Below are 10677 nucleotides of genomic sequence, written 5' to 3'. Positions count from 1 at the left end.
TGCATAATACTTAAAAAAGCTTTGGGGACAAAAAAAAAGAGTGAGGAATTTTGTTCAAATCAAATACTGTTTGAAACGTGTAATAACGAAAGGGTTTTCTTTCTTTTTAGTTCATTCACCTGTAGTTATATTTTTCTGTAGAGCAACCCTATAGCATATGAATATTATTTCAACCTTACTTACTGCTCTATAGAGCTCCTGGTTGTGGCACCTTTGTACTCTTAATTTGTCGGCATTTGTTGCCATGGTGAGGTGGATTGTTGACATGACTGCACCGGAGTATCAACAGGTACGTTCTCGGAAGTGCCTGCTTTTTACAACGAAAATATCGATTCAGTTAAAACTTAAATAAAAGAGAAACCATACAAATAATTACATAAAACTATTGGCATAAATATTATCTGTTTATTGGTGTACTTGTTGCTTGTAGCTTACAAATGCTAAGCTAGCGTTTTTTTTGTCATCAAACTCTTTAAAGAAGACTTCCTCATTTTGGTATTTTTAATTCCTTTTGAAATATTTAACTTTGATTGCATTTTACTTTACATCAGGATTGTTTATGTAAAATGCTAATCTAAATTAAATAATAATTCGAGTCAAATGACCAGTTACACAAAAACGTGTTTTTAAATGATGTTCATTGAAATACTATTTCCAAGTTCAATAGCTTTTTTGTTGACAAGACTGTGCCTATGCTTATCAAATGTGCCCTGGGCAATATTCACTGAAAAAGTTCGATGTATGCCCCTGCTCTGTTTGTACACAAATTAAAAACACGTTTAAAATAGGCCTATTTAGATGAAATGCATGTCAACTGCTGTTTTACAGGTACAGTGTGTTTATGATAAAAACAGCGTAAAGTCCAGCCGTGATGGAGGTGGCACATTCTGCCCCTGAGACTTTCTCTAACAGCGCGAGGACAAGAAACCTGCTTCCTCTTAGCCAACTGGTAGAGGACACCCGAAAAAGTGGAAACGTCCCCCATCACCTACTTGAAACCAGTAAGATCACAATTTGCTTAAAATAGACATATTTTATTACACCACCCATCGTAAACAATTAGCATCTTATGAGACGTTTGCCCTTTCTTTCAGGGGTGTTCGCAAAATTGAAGAGTAACAGTGTAGTTCAAGCCGAACCGTCAGAACTGCATTTCAGTGGCTTTGAAGTAGGGAAGGGTTACAAGAAGATCTTGGTTGGTCTTTTCACTTGCTCATCTTTTTCTTGCTAAAAAAAAGTTAAACAGATGTTTTAAACAGGGTGTAAAATGTTTAAGGAATGTTCTGTGAATGTTTAAATGTTATTTGGGGGGTTTTGACAATGCTTTTCATTCATCTGCAACAAAAGATTGGCTATTAGAGATTTTAAAGACTATTGTCTGAATCACATGAGCGGTTTTCCACTGACATTACACTGCGGTCATGGGGAAATATGCGTTGTAACTAAAACCAACATTTCAGAAGGGGAAGAAAATCAATATAGGAGGAAGTATGATGTAATGATGAATGCTGTCATGTCTTTACCAGAAACTTGTCAACATCTCTTCAGATGTGCTCAGTGTTCACATTCTGCCCCCTCAGACAAAGAATTTTCAAATTAAGTACACAAAAAAGGTAACCATCAGCTTACAAATATCACAATATTCTTAAAAAGTGGATCGTGTAGTTTTGAATCTCACGATAACGTAATGTCACATTTCACCCTGTAAGTCAAAATAAGCACTTTATATCTTTCACTAAAATGAATACCTAAAAAAAATGTACGGAAAGATTCAAATTGTTTTGTATTTGTAATTTGTCTTTGTTTTATTTGTTGTTAATGTCATTTTTGATGCAATATCATTTCTTATTTATGAGATTTCTCCATTACATTCATCCAAACAATGCTCAAGATATCAGACAGCCGATTGTTGTCTTTGTTCCAACTTCAGTGCCGACTGGTCCCGGGTCTGGCGTACACCGTTACAGTGAACTTTCATCCGGACGAGTGGCGTTATTTTTGTGATAACATCAGAATTCACTGTGAGGTGAGAACATGTTCTCCTCTGATACGCTGATACTGATGATGCTCAGGACGGCTGTGATGTGTTCTGTTTTTGTCCTGTTGTTTCAGGCAGAGGAGAACTTACTAGTTCCTGTTCACGCATACCCTGTTATCAATGACCTTCACATTCCATCTCACATTAGTTTACCACCTGTGCCACTTGGACAGAGGTAAACAAATATGAGATTAAACATGCAGTATAGCAAATTGTATACAAAGAAAATATTTGATGATTCCAATGATGAGGTATTCAAAAATATTTGATTTTTTTTAGCATCAGTCATGTGATTCCACTTAAATGCAGTTGTCCGATAGACTTTGAGTTCCAAGTGCATTGTCTTCAACCCCATGAGGCCTTTACTGTAAGACCACTATCAGGTAACCGGCCTTCGTCTATGGGTAGTTGACAGAATAATATGCAAATTTGTCCTATGGTGTGACAGCAAAAATTTAGAAAAAAACTAAGATAAATCTCATGCTATTTTATATGATAAATAAAAATATGAATAATATAAAACAATGTAAGATTAACCATTTGTTTTCTACATTTTGCTATGTTAACTACCCAAATACATACAGTACATAACACTACATAAATCTCATAAATACCAGATTGTCTGTGTGTTATTCAGGGATAATTCCGGCAAACGGAAAGACGGAGTTAAAAGTGACTTTTACACCCGTGCGATATTGTACAGCTGACATTACACTGCAACTGGTCATCTCTCAATTCAACTCTAAACCTGTCGTTTGGACAGTAACAGGTTCCTCTTCTCCATACCTGCCGCCCAGGTATCATGTGCTATTCATCTCATATGTCAACTTTTACAATAAATAGGTTGTCTAGATTTGCCAAACCGCTTTATTTCTCTATGTGCATGTGTAATCTCTAGATTTCAATTCTGGCTCATTTACTAAACTGTTTTTTACGGCATAAGGGTTGGTGATTTAAAAGAACCTAGGGCCCGGTTTCACAGACAAGTCTTACGACTAGTCCCAGACTAAAATGAATATTTGAGCCGTCTTAAACGAAAATAACTTGCCCTGAAATATCTTAAGATATGTCAGTGCCATCGTTTTGTCTCAAGATGCACACCAGTAATGTTGTTTTCTTAGGCATTTTATAAGAGCGACTTAAATATCCGAATTTAACTAAGGCCTAGTCCTGGCTTAAAGCTAAGCCTTGTCTGTGAAACCTGGCGTAGAAGTTTGTGCTATAGACATGAATGATCTTATACCACAAAGAAAGGGTATGAATTTTGTGCTACCATGCATTGCCTTTGGGATATGAACCCATGACCTTAAAGTTGCTAGCACTATGTTGGACCCTTTGAGCTACAGGAACACTTTGGCTCAGTCAAGCTTCACTCACTTTAAAATAACATAATTTTAGTTATGTAGTCATGTTAGATATGTGTGATTTTTTTTTTTTATATACATTTTACCTTAGTAAAAAGGATGGAGATTGCGAGGATGATAATGTTTTGGTTGGAGAGCAAAAGACTGTCGATGGAAAACCATTGGGATCTCATCATAGACCTAAAATGGCTCTATCCTTGCCTAAGGTAAGAGGTTATTTTATTGGGCTTCCTGAAAAGGCACCTGCTGAAAAGTGTAGTTTGGAGTGTTTCGGAAAGATTTGTGTGCATTTTGAAATAAAAACGTATTGTGCACTGAGCTGTCTGAATTAAATTTGAATTGAACGTATACGCCTCAAAGTCATTCACCGAATTAAAGCACTTTAGTGTGAACTGTAGTATTGTAAATCGGATCATTTCAATTAGCTTAGGAATAGTAGTGAATAATAGTAAATGTTTATGGGTGAAGCATGTATTGCTTTATCACAGAGTCACATTTTCACAATCACTTACAGGGTGTTGACAAGAAAAGAAAAGCACAGCTTCAGATCTCCAACGCAGATTTCCCCACAAATGCAGGTCTGAGTGAAATCCAAACACAAGACAAAACAAGATCTAAGAACCTTGGTAAGAACTTTCTGATCCAGAGGGTCTGTTTTCTTTTTTCTTTTGCTTTGTTTAGTTTTCTTGTTTTGTTTTGTTTTGTTTTGCTTTGCTTTTCTTTGTTTTTTTTTACAGTGAAAATCAAACCCTTTCATTCACTTGCATTATTTGTAAATACAGATATAGACACTCTAAATGTCCTTTTATGACTTTTTCACCTACTAGGGTGTATATTATATCAAATATGTCATATTTTGAATTAAAAATATTTTTTATCATCAGACCACCATGGCCAAAAACACATGTCAAAAGATTTCATTCCTTTCAACATACAAATACAAAATCACATAAATGTTTCCAAAATGAGATCCATATATAGTGTTTTGCAGTTCGGACTACATAAAAACGAATCAAATATAAATCGATGTGATCACGGTGGTTTAACCCATTATGTTTTATTTCTTGAAGCTATGTCTACCAAACCTGCAGACCAGAACAAGAAGATGAAGGAAAGCACATTTTCAAAGAATGCGAAACAAAAGAAGAGAGGCGATCTTAACCGCTGGTGTGTTGCATTATTACATTACTGATACATTACAGGGGCTACATTGAGAATACACTCAGTACAGTATCATATAGTTAATATGCTAAAAATGGATTTTATTTTCAGGAAGGTTGATGTGGGTAATGACAAGCTTAAAATTCGGAAAGAGCAAGAAGAGGCAGTTGGTGAATGTAAAGTGAGCCTTAAGCATCCACAATTAACATGAAAGACCATAGATATATTTTTGTTTTTTTACTTGTCCAGCATTATGTTCATATTTAATGAATGTTCATACTGTGTTTGTGTGTGTGTTTCAGCTCAAATATAGTGGTAAATCTGTGGCCATTTCAAAATCCTCACCAAAACGCTCTTCACGAAGAGTTTTGAGAAATGCAGGACAGGTACATGAATTATTATTTGTATTTATTTGGAATAAATGCATCTGTCTCCCTGAATCACTTGACTGTTTGACTTGAAAACCAAGTGTCAACTCGGTGTCTGTTCTTTGCATACTTACACTGTGTACTTAAACATAAATGTACATACTTAAGTTGGTAGTACGCCATTTTTTACCACCATGTCAAAATTAGCGAAAGCTTGTGACTCACTTGTCACACGTTGTGAGCGCATGTGTTTCATGCAAGTGTTAGCATCTATTTGAATGACTTACTGTACAAATGTATAATTTCTTCACTTTTAGGTGGCTTATATTTCATCTAATATATTGAACTGAAAAAGTCCCAAATTCCACTCCAGTATACTTCTCTTTCCGTTACAGCTCCCAGAATCTACTGGCCAGCTAAAGGTCAGATCGAAAGCTCTCAGACTCTTCCAGCAAGCTGTTCGTAAGGTATAACTCATTTTGCGAGTTTTATTGTAATTAAAACATGAATATTTAACCTATTTTGTTATGGTGCTTGTGTACCACTTGTTGTACAAGCTACAATGCTAATAACCAGTGAATAAAATGCACAAATGTACTAATAAAAGTGGAATTTGTGTTTTATTTTAGGTTGTTCATCAATGTCGTAGGAACAAGACACTTCAGGCAGACAAAGAATCTGGTGAGTTGGGCAAATTTGCATACCTCTCAAATGTGGAAAAGGAGCGTTGATATGAGAAGGGATTTCGTATTCACTCTCATGTTGACTCTTTTTCTGTGAAACACAAAAAATGTTGAAAAATGTCAATAGGGGCCAATGTTTGGTTAGCAGCGTTCTTTAAAGTACATTCTTCTACAGACGAAAGTCATACAGGTGTAATATGACATGAGGGTGAGAAGTACCCTGTTCACTTAGTCTTTTTTGCGACATTTGTCCCTACTTTTGTTGTAGACGAGCAACTTTTAAAGCTGACACCAGAAAAGCTTCTGCCCTTCAGCTTTCCTACATTTCTACCTGAAGACCAACCTGATGAACTTGTAAGATACATTGTAAATAGTTATTATTGAACTTCTTCAGTTATCTGTGTTAAAATAATACTGCTTAACTATTTAGAAACCACCATGTTAAAGCAACAAGTGAAAGTGAACTGTAGAAAAGTTTAGAATTTTTTCGAAATCACCCACCGTTTGTTTTGTACAAACAATGCCAAGAAATTTCATTTCAGCATTCAGGGCATTTTCTGTTGAGGATAAATATGTGTTGTGGTTTTAAGGCTGTGAATGCTTTGGGTCGTGTTCCAGTAAGACCGCCCGTACTGGATATGAAACCCAGCACTCCAATATTCGATCTAAAGGTATGCGAATACACAATCATTTCCACTTCTGATTTCAGGGATTTTTCGTAAAATTGCTGAAAATCCATGAGGTTGCTCTTTGCCTTGAAAAGTCCAACGTGGTTTTGCGAAATGTTGACGTTTTCTAAAAGTGCCTCAGTCCTTTTTTGTATGGTTCTATGGTTAAGCGGCAAGACACGGAAAAAACAGGAAACACTTCAAAGCACAGAAGCTAAACATACTAAACCACTTCTGTTATTAATGGGTTTGTCAGTAGTACTGTTGAATTACAATAAAATATGAAGTAATAGTCTAGTTTACTATCACATAGGACATAAGACCTCAATTGTTTCACTTAGACACCAGCGATATTAAATGAAGAAAGAAAATTCTGAGAAAAAGAATGTAGTCATTTTCTATGTTCTGTCAACACACAATGTCACAACATCTCACAGTCTCTCAATCTGTTCCAGTTGTGCAAAATAAAACTCAAGATTTTAAAAGCAAACCAAATTCTGAAACCAAAGAATCACACGTATTATTTTTGGTAATATGTCTCAATTTTATTTCCCATAAGAATTTCTATAAATATGGTTTATTGATTACTAAATAACGCATAATTAAGAATTCTCTTAAACTATAAAAAATCTACCGCTGAGCAAAACAACTTTAGTGTGTTGCTATTTGTTTGCGCTTGAACGTTCTCAGAATATTGTAACCACTAGATATAGCTATATTTATAGTACTGAAATGTTGTGCGGGATAAATTTGTCGATTTGTAACCTAATCTACTATTAAGGTTCCCCAGTATTACAGAATTATGGGCTATCAGCCAGTCTCTGTCTACGATGCTGCAGCAACCTTCATTCCATCTCACCTGATGAGAACATTACGCACTGGAGCGGAGGTACACGTCACATTTATAACTATAGCTTTTAAATTCAGTCGTTGTTTTTTATAACACAATTTACTCCAGTAATAAAAATACGTTTGTAAGCCAATGATTGTGTTCTGATCTGATCGATCTGGTCTTGAATTTTTATAGGATGAGATTTTGCCGGTGCTGGCTTGTACATCTGCAGATCTCAGTGAGGATGAACCGGACAGGAACGCAGAGGAACATGAGGGATCAAATCAGGATTTATATACCAGTCTTAGTTTCAGTGCTTCTGAAGCATTACTGAAACCTCCAAATGTCCATCCTCTCCAGATTTTTGTATGTGTTTAGCAACCGTCTGTTACATATAGAATCTCTATATAAATGTATTAGCACAGCATCTTTGTGTATTCAATCAGTTTTGATACTGTGTTATATACTATTCAATTCAATCTCTATTATGTCATAACATTTTATGACAGAATCCTGCACCCAACGTTCATGCTTTTAAACCGGCTCCGCTGTACCTGGAATGTGATCTAGACTTTCACCTGTGCCCGCTGCCACGATACACGTCGAAGAGCATGTATGCCCCAGCAACACAGAAGAAGTTTCTAGATAGAAAGGTGCGTTGGAAATTTTCCTAGAAATGAAAAGCTAGAAATAAGATCTCATTTGTTAATATCTTAGTTGTTTCGCCTAGACACAAGTGAAATAGATTTTATATTAAGATGAACGATATATCAAACGCAGGATGTAATCAAAGGGGTTATGACATGGAAGAAGTTTCCTTCAACATCTTTGAAGATTTTATCCAGGATGTCAACCCTCACAGGAGACCACGTCTCACACATGTAAGCACACAGACTTCCGTGTCAAAATAAAATAAAACATTCAAGCATTAAAATGTTGCTTTGCAATCGGCAGGTCTGACCCCTTCACTAACATATTGCTTCCTACGGAGGCTCCGCCCGCCCTTCAGGATCTGCCCGACAGCATCAGAGATGATATTCAAACTGGCTTGTAAGTATAGACACAGTCAATCCATCTTTGTTATTCGTTTGGGGCAGGATTTGTGAACTCACAGTTTGGATCCTCTGTCAGGTCAGATGGCTCAGACCTCCGTCTCACTCCTGAAATGGTCGAAGCGGAGTTTGGATTGTCTGGAAGATCTTCGGCAACATCTCTGAGAGAGGATGAAGACGATGGGTAGAAAACCGCTCATACATTATTCCATCTGACATAATTGTGCCTTTTTTAATCGTGGTTTATCATGGATGGTAACCGCAGTCTTTTTTTTCAGAACTCCAACACCGAAGGCATCAGCAACAACCAGCAGGTGAGAGTCATCACATCGGGGTAGCACAACATCCTCAATATTCATCCATAATCCACATTTGACTCCGTAAAATGATAATATTGTCATTACCAATTGCATTATGACTGCCAGATGCAGCATAACCAGGATTTGCTTTAGTAAAGTAAATACAAAAATACACACAAATCCCATCGTGTGTTTATGCTAATTTAAGAACATTATAGAGAAAACTCTCAACTCATAAAACTCTGCTTATTTTTATTATCACTTAACCATTCACCATAATTTTCCAGATTAGCCCTTCCTTTAAGTCAATGCTAAAAATAGACGTATATGTTATTGTAGTTCATAAAAAATGACATTACATTATGTACAGTGCATCTATGGAAACAATATTTACATAGATTACAGGTGCTTAACCAGACTGCAGCTACCATGAGTAATGAACAGATGGCATGTTTAGTTATTTGTGTAGATGTATGTTTGTATTTGTTTTTGTCTGTTCTTCTCTTCTGACATTGGCATTCTGTCTGTGAGGATAACAAAATAGTTGTATCAAGATTATGTAAGATAACCTTCTTCTCTGTAATCATTTTTCTTTCCCAGAGAGCAATGTGAGCAGCCACTGGAGTCCAACCACAACATCAGACTGGGAACAAAAGTTATGCAAAGTTTTAAACAATTAAAGTCTTTAGGCAGGACCAGCAGCCTCTCATCTCATGAGAATAAATAGGGTTCTTATCCTGGAATAGAAAATGCCTTTGTAACTGCTTCGCAAATTCAAGAATTTTCATTCCTGCTATTAATTTTTTGAAGAAAGTCAGTAAGAGCCTTGAAGCAGACGGCGTCAGATCATGCAATCAAACAGGCTGTAGTAAATTACAACGACCACCAGATGGCAGTCAATGTCTGTAACATGATCCCTAAAAAACGCCTAAAAAGGCAGCCTAATTATCACCTTGTATTGCAGGAAGTTTATGGTTGGTTGACACATGTTACCAGTCATGACATTTGCATTCGAATCGAGTCTTGTAATTGCATTTTAACATAATTCTGAAAAAATACAGTGCTGCAAAATTTGCTGCCATTGTCCCTCATAGTTGTAGGGTATTTTGGGGGGTGGTCATGGACCAAAAGAGCCCACACCCAAGGTATTCTGATTTCCACTTGCTCATATTAACTTCTGTTCTCAGCTCTTTTATATTATAATATCTTTTTTATTAATATATTTATTTAAAAGATTTTGCATATTTTTTGTAATGAAATATAAAGGCTGCTCTGCACTGTAGAACTAAATGGAGTTGAGTTGTGTAATAAACTGTACGAAAGAACTTTTATCTCTTAAAGGGATTGTGTTGTGATTATTTCTAATGCTCTGAAGAATCACTCTCAAAATTGTGGGTTCCATTGCCAAAAGATAGACTTTAATATCAAATATACAAAGCCGAGTTGCTCTGCAGACCAATGGAAGGAATACACTACAAGACTTTTGCTCAGATTTTTGCCCAGATTTTCAGTCTGGACTTGTTGCAGAAAGTCTGCGCCAGTCTGCAGAGTTTATCATGTATTGTTTTCTATGCAAACGTTCAAAAAGTCTGCAAGTGTATGACGTCTAGTTTTTAAAAAATCTGTTCAGATTTTAAAAGTCTATTCCAGCCTTAAGGCACATGCCACTATTATTAATTACCGTAGGAAGAAGGGGTCTATTCTCTTACAGCCTAATTTGGTTATAAACACATGTCGGAACAAGAGGCCTCTTCTTTCACAGCCTGATTTGATTTGAAACAATAAACATGTGAGCCACAGACCATCTCTCCCATGTGAGTAAGCTGTCATCTCCCATTCTCCATACGTGCAGCCCCAGAAAAATACATTGCATAGAATAATTCAAATACATAATGGAAGAATAAATTTATACATATAAAGGATTCTTTTAGGGTATAAAATGTTCTACAGTAGTTCATCCAAAATGGAAAAATATGTCATTATTTACTCACTTTGTTTCAAACCTGTATAAATGAATTTGTTCCGGTGAACACAGAGAAAGATATTTGGAAGAATGTTAGCAATTTTCAGTTCTGGGACATCATCCACTACCATAGTAGGAAAAAATATTGTATTTATTTGTTCTGTTGAACACATAATGAGATATTTTGAAGAATTTAGGAAAACAAAGAGTTCTCAGGGACCTTTGACTACCATTGAATTCTTCCTATGG

The 10677-nt window shown here is 36.0% G+C and overlaps 1 protein-coding gene across 2 annotated transcripts; it reads left to right on the top strand.

Moving 5' to 3' along the window:
- Positions 1 to 245: 245 nt before the first annotated feature.
- On the top strand, positions 246 to 9783 carry cfap221 (cilia and flagella associated protein 221). 2 transcript variants are annotated; one of them, XM_057332826.1, is made up of 25 exons: positions 246 to 289; positions 829 to 1001; positions 1095 to 1195; positions 1527 to 1613; positions 1931 to 2026; positions 2113 to 2213; positions 2318 to 2421; positions 2676 to 2835; positions 3494 to 3608; positions 3917 to 4028; positions 4473 to 4569; positions 4675 to 4744; positions 4866 to 4949; positions 5327 to 5398; positions 5561 to 5612; positions 5883 to 5968; positions 6205 to 6285; positions 7064 to 7171; positions 7310 to 7480; positions 7624 to 7767; positions 7895 to 7995; positions 8069 to 8164; positions 8246 to 8350; positions 8445 to 8480; positions 9066 to 9783. In XM_057332826.1, exons 2-25 carry the CDS (start codon positions 872 to 874, stop codon positions 9190 to 9192), a joined length of 2436 nt encoding a protein of 811 aa, XP_057188809.1. In that variant the 5' UTR covers positions 246 to 289; positions 829 to 871; the 3' UTR covers positions 9193 to 9783. The 2 variants fall into 2 exon arrangements, with proteins under 2 accessions (XP_057188809.1, XP_057188810.1); XM_057332827.1 differs by lacking the exon at positions 246 to 289 and having other exon boundaries at positions 820 to 1001.
- The last annotated feature ends 894 nt before the right edge of the window (positions 9784 to 10677 follow it).

The sequence above is a fragment of the Triplophysa rosa genome, linkage group LG4 (assembly GCF_024868665.1).
Source record: "Triplophysa rosa linkage group LG4, Trosa_1v2, whole genome shotgun sequence".
NCBI lineage: Eukaryota > Metazoa > Chordata > Actinopteri > Cypriniformes > Nemacheilidae > Triplophysa > Triplophysa rosa.
Note: the sequence above shows the minus strand (reverse complement) of the source record. Positions and strands in the feature narration are given on the sequence as shown.

What these genes read in the sequence shown, in the direction of transcription:
- cfap221 (XM_057332826.1), top strand. Translation starts at nt 872, where the DNA reads ATGGAGGTGGCACATTCTGCCCCTGAGACTTTCTCTAACAGCGCGAGG. An exon ending in AAATTAAGTACACAAAAAAG is followed by an intron (nt 1,614 to 1,930) that starts GTAACCATCAGC and finishes TTCCAACTTCAG; the next exon opens with TGCCGACTGGTCCCGGGTCT. An exon ending in ACATCAGAATTCACTGTGAG is followed by an intron (nt 2,027 to 2,112) that starts GTGAGAACATGT and finishes CTGTTGTTTCAG; the next exon opens with GCAGAGGAGAACTTACTAGT.